Below are 25453 nucleotides of genomic sequence, written 5' to 3' on the forward strand. Positions count from 1 at the left end.
CTGATACAGTGCTTCCAGAATATGGATGGTATGAACATCATTCTTTTTTTGTTTAAAGATTATATTATTTCAGAGACAGTGCACAGGTGGGGGAGGCTGTGGAGAGGCAGAGGGAACCCAACACAGGGCTCGATCCCAGGACCCCGGGATCCTGACCTGAGCTGAAGGCAGGCGCTGAGCTAACTGAAACCACCCAGGTACCCCTAACATAATTCTTGTGAATATATCATTCCCAGTTCATTGGACGCTCTGGAATCAGACTGTATAAATGTTACATGTTAATTAATGGTCCATTCAAGTCTGATATAACCAGGGGACCTCTGAAACACTAAAAATCCTTTCTCTATGCTGTGAGCTGAGATAAGCAATCTGTACAACTAACCTCATATTCATTTCAATAAATGTTCGTTGGTTGGAAAATCAAACAAACAAACAACAAAAAAAATCCAATCAGCAACCACACTCCTGGATGGCTCACTTATTAGTATTTTTATTAGTTTAGTCATTCACAGATGAATAATGAGGAACTAACATTTGGGAAAGCATTTGTTCCTTATTTTGGTTTTTATTTTTTTTCTTTTTAACCTGTGTTACCACGCCATTTATAAAATTCTTTGCTGATTAAACATTTCTAAATTTTATGTACCCAAAATAAAGTGACCTTGTGTAGCAAAAACAAACAAAAAATAGCAGCAAGTATTTCATTTAATTCCCAAAACAACACCCGAAGCGGGTGTTAGGTCTTCCACAGGAAACACAGGCTGACAACAGGTTCAGTGAGCTAGGAAAGAACTCTACAGAGCCAGAACCAGAACCGGGGCACATCTGATTAGAAAATTCCCAAATTTTATCTGCCACCGAGTTTCAAAGAAAGGATAAATAATAGTGTCATCCAAACTGATGTTACCAAGAAGGAGACGGACTTTTTTAAATTTAACAACACATACTGGGTATCTTTGATGGACACAAGGATCTGCCCTGTGCTTTTCCCAGCTGCCTAGTGTTCTACTATAGGAAAGTTCCACATGCAATCAGTTAAGGTGGGACAATGTGATTAATAGAGGGGGATTCCCCCTTCATTCCTTACATCCAACATGAAGGCCAAAGTGCCAAACACTTGGGCAAAACATTTTTTAAAAAAAACAGGTGAATAAATTAAAATCTTGAAGTGGAGAAGCCCTTTCCCATATGGGACATGAGGGACATGAGGGACATGAGAAAACACAAAAAGAAATCAAGGCAAAATCTAATAACCTGACCCCATAAAAATTATTAAAACTTATACTGTGTAAAAGAATAAGCAAATGAATGAAAAAAATGAATGAAGTAAATGAAAACATGGGGAAAATTTTTTTTTTAAAGATTTGTTTACTTGAGGGCCACCTGGGTGGCTCAGTCTTGGTTAAGCATCTACCTTCGCTCAGGTCAGGACATTATCTCAAGGTCCCTGGATGAGCCCGGTGTGAGGATCCCCATGTAGAGCAGAGTCTGTTTCTCCTTCTGCCTCTCCTCTCCTCTCCCCTGCTCGTGCCCTTTCTCCCTCTCTCTCCCTCTCAAATAAATGAATAAAATCTTAAAAAAAAAAAAAAAAGATTTGAGAGTGCCTGTGTGTGCATGCAGGTCAAGGGGAAAAGGGAAGGGGAGAAAGGGAATCCCCAGCGGACTCCCTGCTGAGGGTGGAGCCCTGCACGGAGGCTAGATAGATCCCAGGATGCCAAGATCATGCCCTGAGCCAAAATCAAGAGTCAGCCAGCCATTCAACGTCAAGACATTCAGGTGCCCCTGGAAAAATATTTCTAACACATCATCTCAAATATGAAAAGAGCCTATACAAATAAACAAGGATAAAAATCTCACCTGAAAAATAATGTATCACACGAAAAGCAAACAGAACAGTAATAACCAAATAACATAAAAATTATTTATATTCAAGGGCGCCTGGGTGTCTCAGTCAGTTAAGCCCCTGCCTTCAGCTCAGGTCATGATCCCAGGGTCCTGGGATCCAGTCCCGCATCGGGCTCCTTGCTCAGCGGGGAGGCTTCTGTCTCTGCCTCTACGACTGCCTCTCTGCCTGCTTGTGCTAGCTCTCTCTGACAAATAAAATCTTTAAATTAGGAATAAAAAACAAAATCTTTAAAAAATATATACATATATATTCAATATCACCAAGGAAATGAAACTACAACAGGAATACCTTGAACTTTCCCCAGCACTTTAAGGTTTTCCAGTTAGAAGGTTTTGGCAAAGGTAAAGACATTTCCTCATTCATTCACACAAGTCACATACACTGGGCACTGAGCTAGGAATGGCAGTGAACAAGGTCTCTGCCTTCAAGGACTGCATATTTCAGGTGTGGAAGAAAGGAGGACTACATGATAAAGCAGGAGGAAATAAACAATTACTCAATACTTACTGTTTGTAAAAGTACAAATAAGTACACCTTCATTGCAGGGCAATATGGCAGGATCTATCAAAATGTTGTACTGGCAATTACATTTCTAGGTATTTATCCTGCAGATATTCTCGCCCTTGCTTAAGCACAATATGTATACATGCAAGTTCACTGGAGTGCTGGGTTAATTCTGGAAAAAAAAAAAATGGAAACAAGCCTAATGTTCCTCAACAGAACAAATTACAGGACACTCACACAACGGATCGTAATGTAAAGATCAACTTTTGCTTTTTAGTTTTATAAGGTACCCACATGGAATGAAATATTTGGTTTGGGGAGGGAAAAGAAGAGTATATAAGTTGCTGAAAATACATAGTATGACCCCATTTCTTAGGTCAGGAAACAAAGGTGTTGGTGAGGATTCGAAGAAAGGGGAACCCTCCTACACTGTTGGTGGGAATGCAAGCTGGTGCAGCCACTCTGGAAAACAGCATGGAGGTTCCCCAAAAAGTTGAAAATAGAGCTACCCTATGACCCAGCAACTGCACTACTGGGTATTTACCCCAAAGATACAAATTTAGTGATCTGAAGGGGCACGTGCACCCGAATGTTTATAGCAGCAATGTCCACAATAGCCAAACTATGGAAAGAACCTAGATGTCCATAAACAGATGAATGGATAAAGATGTGAGATCTATATATATAGATAGATAAAGATAATGGAATACTATACAGCCATCAAATATGGAAATCTTGCCATCTGCAACAACGTGGATGGAACTAGAGGTTATTGTGCTGAGTGAAACAAATCAATCAGAGAGAGACAATTGTATGTTCACACTCATATGCGGAATTTAAGAAACAAAACAGGATCATAGCATACAAGAGGAAAAATAAAACAAGATGAAATCGGGAGACAAACCACAAGTGACTTTTTTTTAGTTTTTAAAAGATTTTATTTATTTATTTGACAGACGAGATCACAAGTAGGCAGAGAGGCAGGCAGAGAGAGGGGGGGGAAGCAGGTTCCCCGCTGAGCAGAGAGCCAGATTTGGTACTTGATCCCAGGACCCTAGGGTCATGACCTGAGCTGAAGGCAGAGGCTCCAACCCACTGAGCCACCCAGGAGCCCCACAAGTGACTCTTAATCATAGGAAACAAACTGAGGGGTTGCTGGAGGAGAGGGGGGTAGAGGGGAGATGGGTAACTGGGTGATGGACATTAAGGAGGGCACTGGGTATTCTAGAAGACTGATGAATCACTGAACTCTACCTCTGAAACCAATAATACATTATATGTTAATAAACTGAATTTTAAAAAGAAAAACTCCAGAAATAAAAATAAAATTTAAAAAAAATTAAAACAAGTTTAAAAAAACAACAAAAGTAAGGGGCATGGACCACCTGGGTGGCTCAGCTGGTTAAGCATCTGATTCTTGATTTCAGCTGAGGCCATGATCTCGGGGTTGCGAAATTGAGACCTGAGGCAGGGCTCCATGCTGAACGTGGAGCCTGCTTGCGTTTCTCCCTCTTCTTCTGCCCCTTCCCTGCCCCACTCATGCGTGTGGGCGCACACAGTCTCACTAAAAAGAAAAGGGGGGGGGCACACACATTTCTATTAAGTACGTATGCCTGTATGTCCATACAATTAAACATATGTGGGTTAATGTAGAACTAAGAAAAATCTGGAAAGTGAGATTATGTAGAACTTTCTAGAGCACAAATTTCTGTACCTTTGGAATTCCAAGAATGTGCCACTTTTTTACTCAGGAAAAGAAGGGGGAAAAAGCATTTAAAAAAAATAATGTATTTAAGGATCACTTGGCTCAGTTTATATTCCCAAACATCAGGCTAAAAATTAATCTGGAAAGTAAACGTCAGCTATGGAGAGAGTGTAAACAAGTAACCCTTTGCCTCAGCCCTTAAATTCAAAGTCATGGATATAACTGGGGAGAGGAGGCAACCTAACTGTGCTTACTACCTGCCAGACACTTGTTACTCACTTGATTCTCGAGGCAACACACAAATGAAACATCCCAATTCCCTACGTGAGGAATCTGAGGCTTCTAGAGATTAAGTGACTTCCAGGGAATAGGAGCTGGTAAAAAGGCAGCGGCTGTCTGTCCTTGCCTGGGAGCAGGAAGACAGGACTTCCCTGCCCAGAGTTCTTATCTCTTTGGCCATTCCCTCAGGTCACTGTGGGTGGAGGACTTCCGGGGAGGGAGGGGGGAAGGCAACTGATTAAAGTTTTCTGTTTCAGGAGGCATTTTCTACCCCTTCCAGTCCTTCACAGTTATCTTTCTCATCCACCCTCAGAACTGCGTGAGAAGTAGCAGGAACAGGCACGGCTCCCAGAAATGCCCAGCAGGGGGGAAAAAAGTATCTCCCCTTCCAGAACTACGTTTGTTATCACATCACACTACTCAACCACTCCCTAGGCTCGCCTAATTGCAAGACAGAAGAGAAAAGCAGATTTCACCTCTCAGCCTATCTGTAAAATGGGAATAATACCTTTTGAGAGAATTATTCAAGAGAGAACATCAGAAAGCGTAAATTCTACAGGGCCAAACAAAGGATCACACGAAAGGCTGAGGATCCAAGCAAAGTAATCCCAATGAAACAGCTCCCATCAACAGAGAAAGGTCCACAAAGTTAAAGACAGTATTTTAACAGCCTGGTAGTAAACGTCTTCTCCCAGTTATGTCCATTATCTTGTTGTGTACAGTGAATAAAGAATAGGAAGGTTCAGGAGGCCTTCCTGGCTTTAATCTGTCTCAGAGCTACCACCTTGCAGTTCCAAAAGGTACAATTCTTAGTTCTAGAACCAACCCTGTGTTGTTAATCTTTGAATTAGGAAAAGAGTAAAAATAGTAAAAAATTTCAAAGTCCCAATTTGATAACCTTAACTTCCAAAATGTTGATTTCCAAAATATCCTTGTTAACTTCCAAATATGCCATATATATATATAAAACATATATATGCACACACACACACACACATACATACAAATATACGGTATTAAAGTAAACAAGGGTCTACTTTATTATTAATAATGGCCGATTTGTGAGTGCTTCCTATGTGCCGGACACCATTTTTGGTGCTCTCCAGGCATTAACCCATTTTACTCACACAGCAGCATTTACTCTGCAGAGATCTTATTTCCTCCATCTTACAAATGACAAATGGAAGACACTGAGAGGGTAGGTGACTTGCCTAGGTGGCTGCCCAACAGCTCAGCCTCAGCAACGCAGCTGGGGCCCTTAACCATCTGGTCTACCACTCCAGCCACATCATTCACACTTTTTGTGTTCTCTGAACCTCAGCCATCCTAAACCACTCAGGGTTCTCTGGACAGAGTATGCTTAACTGCACCCCCATTTCCCATCCCCCCAACCCCGCGCGCGCGCACACACACACACACACACACACACTGTATTCTTGCTTTCGCTTGTGGCTTTTCTTCTCAATAAACCATCCTCTCCTTCCAAAGGACAGAAGTTTCATTCCATGAATGAATGAAAGTAAGATTTCTTTAAGAATCCATGACTACATTTAAGATCCAAGAGTTCTTTGGAAGGAGATACCAAAAAGCCATTCTTAGGAAGCCATTCCTTATCTCCAAGCCAGAATTCCCCACACAGATTGCCTGGGGTTCTCTTTTCTCTCTTCTCCCTGACTCCTCCCCCACCCGCACACTTCTAGCCCTTCCTTCTGGCTCCAGCTTTCAGGAAAGATCTGGCCAATGACAAAAAGGTTGCTCTGGGACGTTGCAGACCTCCACGCAATAGCGGCCGGCCACCCATTCCTTAGGACTTCATGTGCGAAGAAGAGGGCATACTTTGTTTTACACAGTTTTCACCACGTAAAAAGTTAGCCACTGGGCTTGATGAGATAACGCACTGACCTGACTCTGCACTGAGAAGTGAACATCCGATGGTTTCAAGGTCTTACAGAACATCCCTACATGTTTTCAGAGAACTTTAGAAACACCATTACAAGGAAGAACATATGGCAGGGCCTCATAGAAATAGTGTAATAGACATCATAGAGCCAATGCAATAAAAAACCAAATACTATTAATAGCTAACTCTTCAATTAACCAATAAGGTTTTGACTGATTTGATAAAACTATTGTTTTGAACTGAATCAATGACCATTTGTCATATGACATAGAAGTAGAGGTACTTTAAATAAGATATGCTGAAAAAGACATTCAGTTCAACATTATAAATAATAACAAAAGGGAAAGAGAGGAAAAAAATAAAATGGAAATAAAATAAGTCACGCCTACTGTTTAATTTTCTTTATATCTATAGAGCACCTACTTCAGTGTCAAAGCACCAAGCTTAATGCTGGGGATACAATGTTTAAAAAAAGACTGACAGGGCTCTGGGCTCATAGAGTTTCCATTCTATTATTATGAGAGACAGACATTAAAATAATTACATTGGGTATTTTCTTCCAGCAGTTACTGCCACTACACTCTCCTAAATAACAAAAAGAAATAGCAAAATACTATGCAGACATTTTAAATGACGGTAAAGCAGTTTTAATAATGACAGAAAAGGGGCACCTGGGTGGCTCAGTTGGTTGGGCGACTGCCTTCAGCTCGGGTCATGATCCTCAAGTCAAGGGATCGAGTCCCTCCTGAGCCTGCTTCTCCCTCTGACCCTCCCCTTTCCCATGCTCTCCCCCTCTCTCATTCTCTCTCTCTCTCAAATAAATAAATAAAATCTAAAAATAAATAAATAATGACAGAAAATGAGGCAGCTGGGTGGCTCAGTTGGTTAAGTGGCTGCCTTCAGATCAAGTCCTGATCCCATGATCGCAGGCTCCTGGGATGGAGCCCCAAGGCTGGCTCCCTGTTTCTCCATCTCCTTCCACCCCTTCCCTCTTCCTTTTTCCCCTCCCCTTTCCCGTGCTCACACCCTCTCTCCCCTCCTCTCTCTCAAATAAATGAAATCTTAAAAAAACTTTTAAAAAATCTGAAACCAAAAAAAAGAAAATGTTATTACAAGACTAGTATTTAATGAAATCAAGAAACAATTTCATGAAGCATATGATCTCACCAATGTAAAAAAAGGTAACGAAGGAGACTGAGTGATTATAAAATCCATTTGTAAGAATGTATGATTGAGATTAGCTAAGAAAAATGATGAAAGGAACTCCTACACTTGAATAGGGAAACAATTTCCAAGTCTCAATGAGCAGTTCAATGTGAAATGGAGCGAGAATCAATGAGTATCAGGGTTACAGGACAAAATAACTCTACACGTTTCTGGACTAATACTTGGGAATACAGCTTTTTTCCATGTTCCAAAGTAGCATTTTAAGCCAGTGAAAAAAGGATAAACTAGGCAATAGCTAGTGGATTAACTATTTAGAAAAACAAACAAAGTTAAACCTTTATATCACATCATAAATTCCAAATGCAACGTGACAGGATAAATCTCACTGGTAAAGCTGAAATATTTATATTTTTATATTTTTATGTATATAAATATATATATTATGTAATAATAATTCAAAGTATCACTAAATACCTAATTACTAAGTTTCACAAAAACATTCCAAACGCACTTCAATGTTAAAATTTAGAAACCATGAAATGGAATTTAGGAAACTACTAAGCAATTCTATGGTGGGCACATATTCTAGAATAGAAGAAAAACTATTTTTAAAAGACTGAAGATTTTAGGGGCACTGGGTGGCTCAGTCGTTAAGCATCTGCCTTCGGCTCAGGTCATGATCCTAGGGTCCTGGGATCAAGCCCCGCAGTGGGCTCCCTGCTCGGCAGGAAGTCTGCTTCTTCCTCTCCCACTCCCCCTGCTTGTGTTCCTGCTTTCCTGTCTCTCTGTCAAATAAATAAAATATTAAAAAAAAAAAAAAAAAAGGTTTTACAAGACATTCCAAATTTTACACAGAAAAAAGTCATGACATAGATCCTACAGTATGAATATAGTTATCACAGAAAAAATATAGTTAAATGACCAGCAACCAACAAGGAAAAATGTTTGCAACACACAGCAACTAAAAGGTTGATAACTCTTCATATATGGTGTGCTCTTACAATCAACAAGATACAAACATCCCAACAGAAAAATGGGCAAACAACATGAACATTATTTGACAGAGAAATTTAGAAGATCAAGAAACCTATTTTAGAGTATTTGACCACATTGGTTGATACATGCGAGTTTATAAAAACCACAATGACAGAAACGCTGCTTTAAGTATTAGGTGTCACTACCCAGATGAAGAGCCACAATATCCAATATTGGGAAAGAGACAATAAAATGTGGCCGGATGGCTAGCACATGAGCCGGGGCATTCTGCTGAGAAGGCAATTTGGTAAAAATGTGTCCAAAGCCTTCAGTCCAGTAATCCCACTTCGAAGGTAATTTATTATTATTTTTTTAAAAATATTTTACACAAAGACAACAACTCAAAGCTAAGTGTCCTTCCTATGACACTGGAGAAAGCCACAGAGACCTATACCATGTGATACTGTGCACCCATTACAAAAATTTAAGTTCTCAAAGCATTTTAAGTGAAATGAGAAAAGCTCACACATCTAATAAATGAAAAGACGACCTACGTCTGGAGCAAGATCAGTTCGAAAAGACATACATACAAATATATGTGGAAATCAGGTTAGCAGTGGTCCTCAGGTGAAATCAGAAGAGATTTCAATTCTTTTCCCTTCTCATCTTTTTCACACATGTCTAAATCAACCATAATGAGCATGTTACTTCAATGATCAGGAAAATGCAACTTAAAAAGTATCTAAAGTAAATACACCAAACTGACACAGGGTGGTTAAGACCATAAGGCAACTCTTTTCCCCTGTTTTAACTTTTCTATACTGAGCAAAGGAGAAACTCTTAAAAGGTCTAGCGTGAGGACTGCCACACATGGTCCAAGGTTGGCTGATTACAGGGAGGAGAGGTGGACAGAAGGCAGGGAAGGCAGGCCAAGCAGGCAAAGGCCTTGCAGAGGAGACAGGAGGTGGGAGGTGGGTGCACACTCAGTGCCCCCCGACAGCCACGAAGCCCCAGACCACTCACTCACTCCTCAGCACCACAGGACCGGGCCAGGAACAAGACCTCGGAGCTCAGTGATCTGTGAGCATCAGCCCATCTCTTCAGGCTACCTTTAGCAAAAAAGCAGAGGCCCAGAGAGGAAAGCAAAGCTCCACAACTTGGTACATGTGACCTCCTGTGACCCAGAAAGACAATCGCCAATGCTGCTCCATAGACACGCACAGAGGCACAGAGCCACAGAAGCACTCCTCCACAGGGCACGAGTCAGGGGCCCCGCTGCTAACCAAGTGTGGGCTTGGCTACCAGCTGTGGCCACAGAGCCACCTGCCTGTCCACTGGGCCACGCCAACCACGGGAGGGGGCTGATTCATGCCCAGGTGGACGCAGAGCCACCTGCTACCTCAGAGCTGGTTCCCCGCGCAGAAGGCCGCCGGCCCACAAAGGACAAGCCTGACGATCCAGGTGGGCTTCCAGCCCCGGCAGGCGGGCTCTCCAAATGAGGGCCTCCACGTCCTACAGAAAGGTGCCAGCCCAGGGAAGACCAACTGCTCCCATACGGCAGCTTCCCTGCAACTCAGCACGACCCTACAAAGCGCACCGCTGTCCCCTGTCCTTTTGCTCTGCCTGTTTAAAAGCACAGTGGCAATTAAGCCACTTGATGCCAGAGCGTCTACGAGGTGACCTGGGAAGGAAGTGCATAAACACATCCACACGATCACACAGAAACCACAAAAACGCCATCTGTTAGGAGGACACTGATCCATGTGTCCTGATAAAGGGAATCACCAACTGAACAGCCATTATCATAGCAGGCACTTGAAATAGCTGCATTCTTTCAAATGTCACAAAATTACACTTCTCAGTTTACACAGGCAAACACCTAGGCACAGAGTAAAAAGAAAGGCAGCTCAAAGTCCTGGTGTGAGGCTAGGATGGAGATTCAAACTGCAAAGCCAGTGCCCCCTGTGTGAGGACACGGTGGGTGGTCCTGTCACCACCTCATGGGGCTTCTGCGTGGGTGCACATGGAACCCAGCCCCCAAGCTGCCTGAGGATGGGCTGACCTTCCCACCGCTGCCCGCTGCAGCTCTGGGAAACAGAAGAGACCTCCTGTACCTAGGGTGCTCCATCCACATCCAGGAAAGGACACCGGTCATGGTCACAGTCAACAGCAATTTTAACAACTGCTGCTGGTCACCGAGCCTCTGCCCCGTGGAGGGCCCATGCAAGAACTATTATCTCCATTACCCACGGCTGGCCTGAGGGCTCCTACAGCTGAGACGTCTACTTTTCAGGCAAGGACGCAGAGGCTCAGGGAAGTCTCCCCACTGGGACACAGAATCTGACACGCAGTCTCCTTCCCAGCTAACCCCACCATGACCAGGTAAGGAAGCCCCCCATGCATCATCCAGGTCGACTCCCCACTCCTGCTGGCAGGTGGCCCCACACGGCGGCCACTACCTTGGTTGAGGTAGGTCAGAGTCTCCTCGTGCAGCTTCACGGCAGGGGACGTGGCCGCGCACAACACGTACTGCAGGGGCGGGAGGCGGGCGTCGTTCTCGGGGGACAGCTGGGGCTCCTCTTGCTTGAAGATGGGCAGAGCGAGCACATCGCTGCAACACACAGGAGGGAGCAGTCAGGAGCAGAGCTCCACGGAGTCCAGGCGCAAACACAGAGAGCCAAGTCAGAGAAGTGGGTCCTGACCCGGGGCATTGAGGGCAACACACCAAAACCCATGGCAGTATGCTTGTGGGGGAGGGGAGGAGGGGGAGCGGGGGGGGGGCCGTCCCAGACCTCATCCAACACCAGTGCCCCCAGAACCAGGACGCTCCTTTCAAACCGCGTCTACCCATCCCATGAGGATTCTGTTTTTCACTCAAGGGCCCTCCAGAGATTTACTGAATCAGTTCAAGGAGGCAAAAATGCAAAGTTATCTGGTATATACAAATTACAGAAATCTCTGTGATAAGGGGCCTGGCAGCAATGGAGTGAACCTGAAATGCCACGTGGTTTCCATCCACAAGAGACTGCTCATTCTGTAGTCCTGCTCTCAGCCTAAGAATCTGAACAGAAATTTTCATTTTTTTAAGTAAACTCTTCTACTCCTCGGCGGCTTCTCAGACCAATTCAATCCTGTCCTCAGGGCTCTGTAAACTATGCAAATGCATTTCACTCACCAGGCTGTGACAGCCCACCACCTACAATCTTCAAAAAAAAAGGGGGGGGGGTAGAGTTAGCCCATGATCCCGATTTTAATGATCGTACTACTTTCTCCTAAATGCAAAACGAGGTGTAAAGAACTCGGATTTAATTGTTTTCTTATTCACATGCAAAGTATCAAGATGCTCAGAGATACTTTTCCTCCACCTCTGAATACTCCCCGCCATAGCCAAAAAAAAAAAAAAAAAAAAAAAAAAAAAAAAAAAAATCAGCCTCACACCTGCCTAGGAGTTGTCTCTAGATGTACTTTTCCAAAAGCCCTTGCAAGGGAAGAAGAAATTCCTGGGGCGCCTGGGTGGCTCAGTGGGTTAAGCCTCTGCCTTCGGCTCAGGTCATGATCTCAGGGTCCTGGGATCGCCCGCATCTGGCTCTCTGCTCAGCAGGGAGCCTACTTCCTCCTCCCTCTCTGCCTACCTCTCTACCTACTTGTGATCTGTCTGTCAAGTAAGTAAATTTAAAAAAACTTTAAAAATAAAAAAAATTTTTTAAAGGAAATTCCTGAGAACAGGAATGACCTGTGAGCAGGAAAGGCTTTTAAGACCTCAATATTACAAGCAGTGTAGAAACAGATGCTCTGCAAGTCCTGTCCCCTTATCTTGATAACCCTCCTCCCTCTCAGCATCCCCAGTTATGAATCAGATTCACCGACCCCACTGCACTATATAAACAGGAGTCACTGGTACAGTCTGTTCCTCTTCCAACACAATAAACCAGTAGTCTCTAAAACACAAACCCGGCACACACCCCAGCAATCCCAAACAATTCTCAGAAGTGCAACTCTGGCTTGGAGCACACATAGAAACTCTCCTGTGTGGGGGCCTGCCCCTGCCACCATCCCCGGCCCAAAGACAGGAGCAGTGCCATCTCGGCTCCCCTCACACTGCCCCTTCCTTTTGCCACACTGGTGCACACTCCCAGCCCAAGTGGTTATCTAGGAACAGGGGAGAGACAGGCAGGCCTACTCACCTGGGGGTTGCATAATTTCATGTTTGCCCAGACCGTGTTATGTTAATATGCCATGGGCTGCCGCCTTTAAATTAAAAAAGAAAGAAAGGAAAAAAGAAAGAAAGAAGAAAAGAGAGAGAAAGAAAAGTAGGGGTGGTAACAACCATCACTTAACAGTAATTTCTTTCAAGCCTGGCATCCTTATTTGCTAAGGAGTAAAAGTCACAAGAACATCAAACAGAAAAAGGTTAAGAAAGGAGTAAAGGCCACTATGTGTGTAAGGGAGACAACTTGCAGAGGTTTCAGGGTAAGGAGATCACCGAAAATAAAATATATAAACCAAGGAAAAGGACAACGACTCTCACTCTAGAGTTGGGGGAACCAGTGGCATATTCATTGACCCTCACTTTGGCCTTCACTAAGGTCAGCCTCTAAAAGGATGAAAACCCCAGTTTCCAAGACATGGAATAATTTTTTTTTTTTTTTAATAGTATGGGCCAAATGTTTCCTTATCCATGGTCCATAAATGACCCCAAAAACTAGTATGGCTTTCTGGCACCTTTCACCCCAATTGCCACCCACCTCCCAAACCCTGAAACAATACCAAAATCCTAAAAAGGTATCTAAGGAATCCACAGACCAATTTCCATTTCAGAAGCAGAAGCACCTCCCATACAAGGGGAGAACTATTCCCTAATGGGATAACATTTTAAGTATCCAGGAAGTTTTAAATACACTCACATTCCACTCAAGGTCACCTTCAAAATCATTTTTTAAGATATGGCAACATATTTAATGGCCACAAACTAAAATTTAGGCAAAACCATAACCATAAACCATCACACAGTACAATAAAAACGGACCCCACTGTAGCATTTCATGCAGGTGAACAGAAACAATTTTCTGCAGAGACTAACTTCTGCCCCTTGAAGTTCTGACATCCCCCAGTATAGCTTCCCTCTGGTTGACATTTCCATGGTCTGCAGGGAAGGCCATCATTCCTTAATTAAGACTGAGACTTATGCCACCTCCTATTACTCAGGCCCATGAATAAAAAGGAGAGGACACATCAATTAAACCCAATCATTTCTCTACTTCTGGAAGGAGGATGTCTTCAGAGTGGACTAGGGGACACATTACGAATGGACTAGGGGACACATTACTTATCAGAAGCCAGGATTTCCAAATAACATGTACTGCGAAATCTGAGTAGGAACTTCTTAGGAAGGAAAAAAGGGGTGGGGGCACTGAGAACGGCTCTCACTTCGAGGCTTTCGGCACCAGTGATTCCTTCCACCTCACGATTTACTTTCTGAGTCCATACCAAATGCCCTTTGGGTTAAATTAGGCATATTTCGTAAACTGTGACTAGGATGGAAATAAAGACAGGCTAAAGCTGGTTCAGGCGAGTTCAGTAAATGAAATGACTGCCCATTAGTGCCCAGCCAGCTGCAGAACAGGGAAAAACAATCCTCCAGGAACTGAAGCTAACGGGGCTCCGACTTCCTTAAAGGGGAGACGACAGAACTTTGAAAAACAAGCAGGACTTACTTTTCCCTTTGAAGAGCACTAGTCAAGTCCCTGCAGAAGAAGAAAGATTTCCATCAAGGGCAATAAAGGTGCGGGCCCCAGGCCAATACACGTATCCAAGACCACCTGGAGGGAGGGGGCACGCTGTCCCTCCGAGCCCCGGTCCCTCCGAGCCCCCGCCCGCCGGCCCGCGCAGCTGAAGCGCAAGGTCGGCCCTCGCCACTCACTCGCCCCCCTGGGCCCGCCCAAGGACACCGGAGAGGGCGTGCGGCTCGGAGAGGGTCCGGGACAGAGAGGGGCAAAGAGCAGGAGCTAGACCTCCCCGCGACGGGCACCGGACTGATGGCAAAAGTTTCCTCTCCTCCGATGCGAGCCGGGAGAGAGACGGGGGGAGGCGGACCGGCCGAAGCTGCGGACAGCAGGTGTGTGCTCCGCGCCCGACCAGGAGAGGACGGGTGCCCCCTGGGTCCCTCCCTAGGCGGGTCCCTGGGGGATGTCCCTTCTAGTCCCCCAAGGGCTGATAGCGAGGCGGGGGGGGGCGCGGGGCGCAGCGAGGGCGCTCGGGACCCGGGACCCCGCGGCTCCCGCCCCGCCCCCGGACGTCCGACCGCGCCCCGTCCAGCCCCGGCGGCGCGGCCCTTACCGCAGGTAGCTGCCGGAGTTGTGCTGGTTGTAGTGCTCGGGCTGTGTGTGCCAGAACAGCATGGCTGCAGCAACGCGTCCGCCGCGCCCCACGCGTGGCAGCGAAGCAGCCGCGGGCCCCGCCGACCTCTCCCAGTCTCCTGGAAGCCGTGCTCGGAAGCCGCACCCGCCCGGCGTATTTATGGACGGCCTGGGGGCGGGGCCACGGCTGGCCCCACCCCCTCGGGCCGCGCGGCGGGGCGGGGGCTTCCTAAGGCCGCGCACCTGGCCGACCCGCTCCCGCGCGCCCTTCCCGGGAGCGAGCGCGCCTCTCCGCTGCGGGACTGGAGAGGGCGGCGCGGACTAGGACTGGGGCCCCGCCTCTTCTCTCGCCCCCAAGGGTGGGGCCCAGGTGACCCTCACCGCTGCCCCGACGACCTCCCGCGTTTCCGCCACGAGGCGCCCTGACTCTTCGCCCGGTTGGGTCCCCACCGCGGCACCGCGGCTGGGGAGAGGCTGCCCTGCGCTTGAACGTTGGGGACCCCGGATCAGGCACTCTCCACCCCCTTCCCATGCTCTTGTTTTCTCATTTCACTTTGCATTCTCTGAAATCGCGGTACTTTTTTTGTTCATTGATTGCCTTTTCCACAAGAATGTAAGCTGCAAGAGGGCAAGGCTTGGACTCCAATTCATGGGAATTTCCCACTGCCTAGGAATATGCTTGGGACATAGTAAGTGCTCCATAAATATTTGTTGAGTAAATATGAAAAAAGGAATGCATCCATTGAATAATCAGAGAAGGCTTCCTGAAGGAAGTGACATGGAGCCAAGGCCTTACAGACTTGGAGGAAGCATCTCGCTGAATATTTGGAGGGAAAGTCGGTCCAGTCCCTAGTAATTGCCAAGGCAGACCAGCTTTAGTATGGCTGGGACTGGTTGACCAAGGGGATAAGGAAGCAAAGTGAGAGGTGGACAGGGCACATCACAGAAGGAATGGAGCTAGGATGTCTAAGTGTGTTTTCAGAAGAGAAGTTGAATATGTGATTTGCCTTTTGGAACGAGCAGTCTGGACAAGTGTGGACAGTGGATCATGGAAGTGGGGGGGGTATCAGTAAGGAGGGAGTGGAAGTCATAGAGCCATGACTTACCCCCAGGTGATATTCCCCACTACATGGCACAGCACCTGGCACAGAAAAGCTGGACATTCTGTCTCTGAGTGTTGATGGAATGGAATGAAGTCCCATGAAGCCCCAGGCCTGAAACGCCAGCTCCTCCAAGCATGGATGTGGGTAGAACCCTCTCTCACTCTGCTCTCGCAGCAACTCTTCCTCCCGCATAGGTCACAGCTGGCAAGGCATTTCCTCGTAGCTGCTCTCAGGGACTACTACCTCCCTGCCACTCTCCTACCCCATGAGGAAAACAGAAATGGGTCATCTCAATCCTGCAAGGAAGGACTGACTGTGCGAGCACGAGAAGTGCCGTAAGCGGAGCCCTCAGCCATCAGCCCCTTTAGGGACGGCCTTTGCTGCAGAGAGCCTGCTCACCCAAGGTCACACCCAGGGAGGGGTGTCCACATCCCACTGCCTGTTGAGACAGGAAAATGAAAGTCTGGCCATCTCTGCTGATTGGCTCTTTTAGCCTGAGGACTCCCCCAGGGGCCAGTCAAATGTGTCATGGGGACCTCCCATGGGACCTCCCTCAGTCCACTCCCGCTTCCTTCCCATCCTTTGCACAGGTGTTAATCTCAAGGAAACTTCCTAATAAACATCCTGAACGCTAAGCTCTGTCTCAGGGTCCATGACAAGCACACAGCATCTAAGCGGGAGGATCTCTGGGGTAGTGTGCAAAGAGCACACCCTTAATGGATCCCTTCACCAGATAAGTAGCCTCAGAGCACCTGCCATGTGCCAAGCATGGCGTGGGGTGCGGGCTGGAGCTCTAGCTGAAGAGGCCGGTAGGAAAGCAACACTAGAGGCTGCTCTAGGAGTAAGAAGGAGGGTTGTGGAGCTCTGGAAAGCCCCCAGGGAAAGTGATGCCTCCTGATGGATGGGTAAGTGGAAGTTAGGCCAGTCTGTGAAGCAGGGTTCAGAGCAGGGTCTCCAGCACACAGCATGTGCAAAAGCCCAGAAGAAGGGCTCTGGTAGTGGGAAACAGGTGACAGTGGCTCAGACCCAGGTTTTCCACCTGACTCTGTCAGGATCTGTGACCCTGGGTGGCATAAACTGACTGCTGTGCTGCTTCTCTCATCAGGAGGGCCCTGCGACTCTCTTGACCGTAGAATGTGGCGGAAATGATATTGGCCTTATTCCAGGCTGGCCCCTAGGAGGCCAGGTAGCTTGCCGCCTCTGTTTTCCTAGAGTTCTAGACCACCCTGTAGAGTGTGGATCAAAGCCCAGCCAGCCCCCAACCATCCCAGCCCCCACCAGAGGTCCTCTCCGATTTGACAGTGGACCTGCTCCAGTGGGCACCAAGCAGACAGAGCATGAGCCCTGCCACCGGGCCCTGCCCCAAATGCAGACTTGAGAGCCTGTGCTCTTGGCCACCGTCAATTCCTAGCCTAAGGCCCTGCATTCCTCTCGGAACAAAGTTGGGCAAACGTGCTGGGATCCAGATGTGTGTCTGCTCCCGAGTAGTAGCCCAGGGCCCCACAGAGTCCTCACAGGACAACGCCCTCTTGGCCACTCCACAAGGGATTCCAGCTGCTCTTAGAGGAGGTCGCCCTGAAGAATCTGGGGCCTGATTCCCAGGGTGGGATGGTTTCCACGAATGAAGGGGAGTTTAAGGATGCCCAAAGTAGGCGGGGAGGTATCCTAGCCAGAGGGCAAAGTCTGTAGAACTATGTTTATCCCGGTATTGTTTATAATAGTAAAAACTGGAGACAAGCAAAATGTCCCATCAGCAGGAGGCTAGATTCATCATCTGCAGCCTGTTCACATGATGGGATTCTCTACAAGCTTGAAAATGAATTAGAGCTCCGTGGATGACACTCACAAGCGTAAGGTAAGGCAGAGAGAAACCAGATGTAGACTACATTTTGTATATTACGCTTTTTCAGGTTTAGCAACATGCAGAATAACACTAGCTGTTGTACATGAGTCTTTACCTCTGTGTCTAGGAAGTAATAAACACAACCAGCTCGCAGAGCACAGCTCACCTCCAGGGAGGAGGGCTCGTGTAGGGGCTCACACAGGGGCCTTCAGCTGTAGGTGATTACCATGAGTGGCCATTAGAACATTCTTTATATATTCTGGCGATCTGAAATATTTCATTAATAGATTTGTTTTTTAAAAGATTCTATTTATTTACTTGAGAGGGAGAGAGCATGAGCAGGGGGAGGGGCAGAGCAAGAAGCCAACTTCCTGCTGAGCGGGCGCCCAATGCAGGGCTCCATCCCAGAACCCCGGGTTCATGACCTGAGCTGAAGGTAGACACTTAACTGACTGAGCCCCACATGATCCTTTTCTTTTCTCTCCTCTGCCACCCTGGGCTGCCGATGCTCCTGGCCTTTGCATGTACTCAAAAATAAATCTATGAGTGAGGGACACCTGGGAGGCTCAGTTGGTTAAGTGTCTGCCTTCGGCTCAGGTCTTGGATCAAGCCACATATAGGGCTCTTTGCTCAGCAGGGAGCCTGCTTCTCTCTCTGCCTACCACTCCCCTTGCTCGTGCGCTCTCTCTCCCTCTCCCTCTGACAAGTGAATAAGTAAAATCTAAAAAAAAAAAAAGAAAGAAAGAAAGGAAGGAAGGAAGGAAGAAAGAAAAGGATCATGTTTGCCCTGTGCCAGAATTCAGGTTTCGCATGCTTTGCTTAGAGAGGAGAGTGCTCCTCCTGAAACACCTGGAAAAGGCAGGGCTGAATGTCCCCAGGTATTTGCAGGTAGCAAGCAGCTCACCATCTGCCCAGACCCAGACCCTGTGACCTTTCCCGGGACAGGCTGTGCCCCATGCCCCGATGTCCCTGCGGTGCACACGGTCTGGACAGAAAAATGGGATGGACCGGGGCTGGCAGGAGGGAGTCCACCTAGCCCTGGTTTCTGGCCTGCCTGGCCCTCCATACAGCACCTCAGATCCTGACTCCCACTGAGGAGCAGCGAGGAGGCAGGGGACAGGGAGGAAGCTCCCACCTGCCTAGCCCGGGCACAGCATAGCTGTTAATTTAATTCATTCTGTCCCGCTACACCCCTGCAAGGAGGGGGGAACAGACTCCAAAGGCTGCAGTAGCTTGCCTTGAGATTCCAGATCTGAACCCAGGCCATCTGACTCTGGACCTCTGGACTCAGTCCCCGTGACCCTCAGTCGAGGCCAGGGTATGGGAGAGGCAGCTGTGCACAGGGGTCTAGCCCAACCCGGTCATACCCAACCTGCACCCAACAGGGAGGGCTAGGATGTCTGAGGCCCTTGGGAGCTGACAGTCCTACTGGGAAGGCAATGATCTCCCTTGAATCTGTGCCCCCATCAAGCTCGGGAATCTCCCAGGCAGGGGCCATGTCCTCCTCCAAATCGCATGGCCTGCGCCTGACACAGGGTCGTCACGGGGTGGGGGTGGGGGGGCACTACTTAGGAGCTCTTGGGTTAATCTGATTGACCTAAACTGCCATGAGACATCCTGGTGGATGCTTCAAATAGGAAACTCACTAGTGTGGTCTATTACGTAATTAACTAACCATCTAGGAGTAACATAGAAATGCACACAAAATTCAAAGGAAAATAGCCTCCCTGCCCCCTCCACTTCTCCCCTCCCATCCAAATTTTGAGGGTTAGTAGTGTCCGTGGGCTCTTCCCAAACATGTATGGGAGGCACACTAGGGATTTAGAGCTATCTATAGATTTCAGAGCTAGGTAACCCAGACAGGCTTCCCGGGGGAGGAGAAGAGGGGTAATTTAAGTGGGAGCCATGAGGGAGGTGGGATTTCTGTGGTGAAAGAACAGAAGGGATTCTTCAAGCGTGAGGAACAACGTATGCAAAGTGCAGAGGGAAGAAAGAGCGTGCTTCTCTAGGGATACGATAAAGGACAGGGGTGGGGGGAGCCTCGGGGCAGCCCCCTGGAGTAAGAAGGGGCCAAGTCACAGTAAGCCTCAGTGACCTCTGACTTCTGGGGAGTGGACAGGTCATGTCACCTTGAGCAAGTCACTTAACCTCTCTGTTGCTGGGTGCATGATGGCTGTTTGCTGAGGAGAGCTTTTGGGATCAGCAGCTTCCCCAGGTCAGGGTGAGTGAGGGTAGGAGTGGGAAGAGGATCAAATTAAGCTCTGAGGACTTAGCGGATCCTATGGGAACTCTGGGGCTGAGATGTCCTCAGGATTGCCCAGAATTTGAGCAAGGGATGCAGCCACACTCACCAATGACAGTCAGACGCAGGTTGCCCCTAGGGACCAATGATGACCTTGAGCAAAGTGACTCAGCTGGAGGCAAGTCCTGGAGAGGGCCCCAGTCAGTGGTATGAATGGCCCGCAGGAGCCTGAGAGCCTCAGTGGGGAGGGGACCTTGACTAGACACAGCACCCACCAGGCTCTCCGGGCTGAGTTTCATTCATGAAATGAAGACAACGACACCTGCCCCTTGCAGCTGTCAGGAGGACTAGGGGAGACAATCCCTGGGGCATGCAGAGTGCCCTCCCCCTTCCTTCTCCAAAACACTTTCTACTTTCCAGCTGCACCTCACCAATCTGGTTTTCAATTCTCGAACGTTCAAAAGTGTGTGAGGGATCAAAAACCCAGGTGCTGGTTAGAGTTTCATTCTGCTGCAAGCAACAAAAGCCCCAAATAAAGAAGGCTTAAATGAGATAGACACTTCTTTCTCCTTGAAATTCCAGAAGTCTAGAGTTAACACCATTCAGTACGGTACCCACAAGCCCCGTGTGGCCACGGAGCACTTGAAATATGGCCAGCCTTCGTCAGGATGTGTTGTAAGTGGAAAGGACATGGATTCCCCCATATTCACAGATTTGCTTTCTGCATTTCCAGTTCCCTGCAGTCAACCGTGGCCTGGGGGGCAGGGAGATGATCCTCCTTCTGATACATCATCAGAAGGTCAAGAGCAGCCTACCGCTACGTCACTGCGCTGACGTCATTCCCCCCACATCCCCTCACCACGTAGGCATTTTAGCATCCCGCAGCATCACACGAAGGAGAATGAGTGCAGGATGGCTAAGATACTGTGGGAGATGGGTGTGGTGCACTGAAAAAATAAAATTAAGTTTAAAAAAAAATACTGTGGGAGAGACAAAGAAACCACATTCACGTAACTTTTATTACAGTGTATTATAGTTCTATTTTATTACAAGTTATTGTGAATCTCTGGCTGTGCCTCATCTATAAGTTAAATTTCATCATAGGTATGTGTGCATGGGGAAAAAAGTTGTATCATAAATAGGGTGCGGTATTACGTACAGCTTAAGGAATCCCCTGGAGGACATGAAACATATCCCCCACGGATAAGGGGGGAATACTATACACACCAGTTTTAAAGCTTTTATATGAGGGACACCTGGGTGGCTCAGTCATTTAGGCGTCTGCCTTCAGCTCAGGTCGTGATCCCAGAGCCCTGGGTTCAAGTGTGGGGTCAGGCTCCCTGCTTAGCAGGGAGCCTGCTTCTCCCTCTCCCTCTGCTCCTCCTTGCCCTACTTGTACTCTCTCTGCCTCTCAAATAAGTAAATAAGATCTTTAGATAAATAAATGAACGAATAATAAAGATTTTATATGAAAAAAGAATGTAATATAGCTCTGTTGATAATTTTTATACAAATCCTGTGCTAAGTGACAGTATTTCTAATATATGGAATCAAATGCACTACGTTATTTAAATTAATTTCACCTGTTTCTTTTCCCTTTTTTTGATGTGACTACTAGACAATTTAAATTTATTTTTTTATTTTTTAAAGATTTATTTATTTTTAAAGATTTTATTTATTTATTGGACAGAGAGAGATCACAAGTAGGCAGAGAGGCAGGCAGAGAGAGAGGAGGAAGCAGGCTCCCCACCAAGGAAAGAGCCCGATGTGGGGCTCGATCCCAGGACCCTGGGATCATGACCTGAGCCGAAGGCAGAGGCTTTAACACTCTGAGCCACCCAGGCGCCCCTTATTTATTTATTTATTCTTTATTTGTTTATTTGTTTATTTATTTATTTATATATATCAGAGAGAGAGAGAGAGAGAGATCACAAGCAGGCAAAGTGGCAGGAAGAGGCAGAGAGAGAAGCAGGCTCCCCCCGAGCAAGGAGCCTGATGCGGGACTCCATCATCCCAGGACCATGGGATCATGACCTGAGCCGAAGGCAGCGGCTTAACCAACGAGTCACCCAGGTATCCCGACATAAATTTAAATATGTGGCTTGCATTATACTCCTATTGGAAAGAACCGCTCTAGAACAGTGTTTGTTTTCTTAATATTTCATTTATTTGGGAGAGTGCACAGTTGGCAGGGGATTGGGGGGGGGGGAGAGGGACCAGCAAACTCCCTGCTGAGCGTGGGGCTCGACACTGGCCTCCTCTTGGGAGACAGACACTGAGTCATGGGGTAAGACGGTGAGACGCAGGCTGAGAGGTGAAGCTCGATACCTATCCTAAGAATTATCTCAGAATTATCCAGCACGAGATATCAATATGGCTCAGGTTGGGAAACCCTGGTCTAGAGGTCCACGCCATTAGTCTCTGGCATTCTAATAGTTCCCAATAAGGAACCCGCCCTTCTTACACCTTCTTTGCCTTGCGTGTCTTCTATTGGCAACATTGTGGCACACTCTAAAATGGCTGCTGGAGCTCCAGCCATGATGACAGCATTCTATCAGCCATAAAGAGGAGGCAGAATAAAGGCACACTTTCTTTCCTCAAAGAATATGTGCACACCACTTCTGCTTACTCCCCATTGATTGGAGCCTAGTCACCTGGCCTCATGGTGCTGCATGGGAAACTGGGAAATGTAGTCCTTAGTGGAGTGGCATGTGCCCAGCTGAAAAATCAGGAGTTTCTTACTGAGAAAGACAGGAAAATGGGTCCGAGGAGGAGACCGGTATCTGCTGTACCTTGCCAGGACCACCAGACAAGGAATGTTATTCCCGTTTTACAGAAAAGAAAAAGAAACCTGGCACCTGGTTAAGGGGACCGGTCCAGATTAAATGGCAGACTCAAGCATGAACTGAGGGCTCCGGAATCCTGGCGGTCTTGTCCTCACTCCCTGCTACCCTGCAAACTTGGCTAAATCACACTTTTGTCCTTTGAATCTCATTGGCCAGTTGTGCATGTTGTCCTCTCCATCCCCATGGTGGCAATTTCTCTGTCAAGAGCCTCACTCACTCTCTCAAAGTGATGCTCCTTCGAATTCAGATGAAGCCTGTAATTGACTTAACAGCACTGTACCAATCTGTTTCTTAGCTCTGACAAATGTACCCAGAACCCTAGGATGGTAGCAATGGTGGAAGCTGGGTGAACCGTATATGGGAATTCTCTATATTATACTGGCAACTTTTCTGTAAGTCTGAAGTTATTCCAAAATAAAAAGACCCTTAAAAAAAATCTTCCTTTGGAATTCAGATCGTCAAGTTGATACATTTCAGCATGAGTGGTTTGGTTTTCTTTTCTTTCTTTTTTTTTTTTTTTTTAAGATTTTTATTTATTTGACAGAGAGAGACAAACTGAGAGAGGGAACACAAGCAGGGGAGTGGGAGAGGGAGAGGCAGGCTCTCCGTGGAGCCGAGGGTTCAATGCAGGGCTCAGTCATAGGACCCTGGGATCATGACCTGAGCCAAAGGCAGATGCTTAACGACTGAGCCACCCAGGTGCCCCAAGTGGTTTGGTTTCCTTAAAGCAAAGGTCAGCTCCACCACTCAAATTTATCATTCACCAAACACCCCAGATAGGGTAGAGACATTCTGACAAATAACTCGTATACATCCGTCCCTCGGCATGTTCCAAGAGTCGTATGGGAACATCATGTTTACAAGCTAGCCTGGTTCTCACAAACGGCCCTATGAGACAGCTGCTGTGCCCATTAAGACCTGGGATCTGAGCACTAGTCCCTCCCACTCCCAACACCCTGTACTGCCTTCTACCGACTCTCCCCTCTCTATTTAGATTCTCCCATCAGTCTTTTGGGCAGTCAAGTATCCTCATTCTGATGAGAACTGCCCTACTTCCCAATCCATGAATTGCCCTGGGCAGAAATCAGCCCCATGATCTTTGGCACAGTGCCTTCTCTCCAGGGGCCAAACAAAAGCCCTGTTACCTGCTTTATACTTCCTCCGGCAAAATTCCCCAGTCACAAGTGCCAGCCTCTGCAGGGAGGCCAGATTTAGTGCCTCTTCCCCAGGGGGCTGCTAGTCCAGAGAAATGGGGAAATCAAGGAGTGGGACTGCAGAGAGGCCCTCCCCATCCGCACAACCCAGGTGTTTAAGCTCCCACCCATTATCCCATTTAACTCTCTCAACATCCTAGGGAGGTAGACAGCATCAAGCTTCATGATGAGAGCCTTAGCTCCTGGAAGAAAGAAGAGGGACTCAGAGAACCTATCCTCCTGCTGTCCCCACTGCCTCCATCCCTTTACACTCAGGAGTGTCCCACTTCAGAGGCTCTCTCCCTCCTACTCATTCATCCCAACTTTGCCCAGAACGAGGATGGACCTACCATTGTATCCATCATTGTGTCTTCAGGAAACCCTTCACAGTGGAAGTCAAGGCTTCTTCTTTTAGGTCATAAGTGCATAAAGGCAAATAGAGTGAGAAGAGATGGCAACTCCAAAGATTTGGGATCTGGAAAGCAGATGGGTGAGGCCATCTGACCCTTCTGATAGAGATGCTTTCTCGCCTTTGTAAGGAAGTCTCCCGATTGTACAGCAATGCCAACTACCATTGCAAAATTGCCAAGTGGCCAAGAGCCATTACTGGTTGCCAGAAGCATCCTAACTTTAGAGACATGAAAATATGAAAAAAGGGGCACCTGGGTGGCTCAGAGGGTTAAGCCTCTGCCTTCAGCTCGGGTCATGATCTCAGGGTCCTGGGGTCGAGCCACGCATCGGGCTCTCTGCTCAGCGAGGAGCCTGTTTCCCCCTCTCTCTCTGCCTGCCTCTCTGCCTACTTGTGATCTCTCTGTGTCAAATAAATAAATAAAATCTTAAAAAAAAGAAAGAAAATATGAAAAAATATGTGTCCTAGAATCAATGAAATAAGGGCACCTGAGTGGCTCAGGTCATGATCCCAGTGTCCTGGGACTGACCCCCACATAGCTCTCTGCTCAGCAGGGAGCCTGCTTCTTCCTCTCCCTCTGCCTGCCACTCTGTCTACGTGTGATCCCTCTCTCTCTCTCCCTCTATGTCAAATAAATAAATAAATCTTTAAAAAAAAAAAAAAAGAATCAATGAAATACGCTGGCTCCATACAACTGTGAACCCTACCTTGTTAAGGTTGGATTTAAAAAAGAAAACTACATTTCCCAGCCTCCCTTGCCAACCTGTGCCCTAGTTCCCACCAATAAGATATACCCATCGAAGGTTCTGATTTGGAAATGACAGGCTGGGCAGAGGTCATCCATTTTGCTGAAAGGGGAGGCAACAACAACAAAGTTAATTTTCTGAGATTAATCAAGACAATTAGGCAGCATTGTTTCTGAGAGCATTGACTATACTTGTTTCTTCATCCCTTCTAATAATTCTGCAGGAAATAGATTCCTTTCTGTCCAACTAGTTACGGTCGCCCACCTGAAATATCTTGAC

General features: G+C 47.1%; 1 protein-coding gene and 1 long non-coding RNA gene across 3 annotated transcripts in view; one reads left to right on the forward strand and one right to left on the reverse strand.

Moving 5' to 3' along the window:
- The window catches only part of TFCP2L1 (transcription factor CP2 like 1), a 57781-nt gene extending 42834 nt beyond the window's left edge, over nt 1–14947 (reverse strand). Inside the window, exons 1-3 of one of the 2 annotated variants that reach the window (XM_047722628.1) lie at nt 14773–14947; nt 14151–14180; nt 10896–11047 (exon numbers count right to left, since the gene is read on the reverse strand). In XM_047722628.1, coding sequence (XP_047578584.1) covers nt 10896–11047; nt 14151–14180; nt 14773–14834 — 244 coding nt within the window. In that variant the 5' untranslated portion in view covers nt 14835–14947. The remainder of the gene's footprint in view (nt 1–10895; nt 11048–14150; nt 14181–14772) is intronic. The other variant, XM_047722629.1, reaches the window with a different exon arrangement.
- LOC125096016 (uncharacterized) lies at nt 14227–16444 on the forward strand. The gene is made up of 3 exons (XR_007126033.1): nt 14227–14551; nt 15403–15481; nt 15905–16444. It is a non-coding gene; the product is annotated as an uncharacterized LOC125096016 (long non-coding RNA).
- The last annotated feature ends 9009 nt before the right edge of the window (nt 16445–25453 follow it).

The sequence above is a fragment of the Lutra lutra genome, chromosome 3 (assembly GCF_902655055.1).
Source record: "Lutra lutra chromosome 3, mLutLut1.2, whole genome shotgun sequence".
Taxonomy (NCBI): Eukaryota; Metazoa; Chordata; class Mammalia; order Carnivora; family Mustelidae; genus Lutra; species Lutra lutra.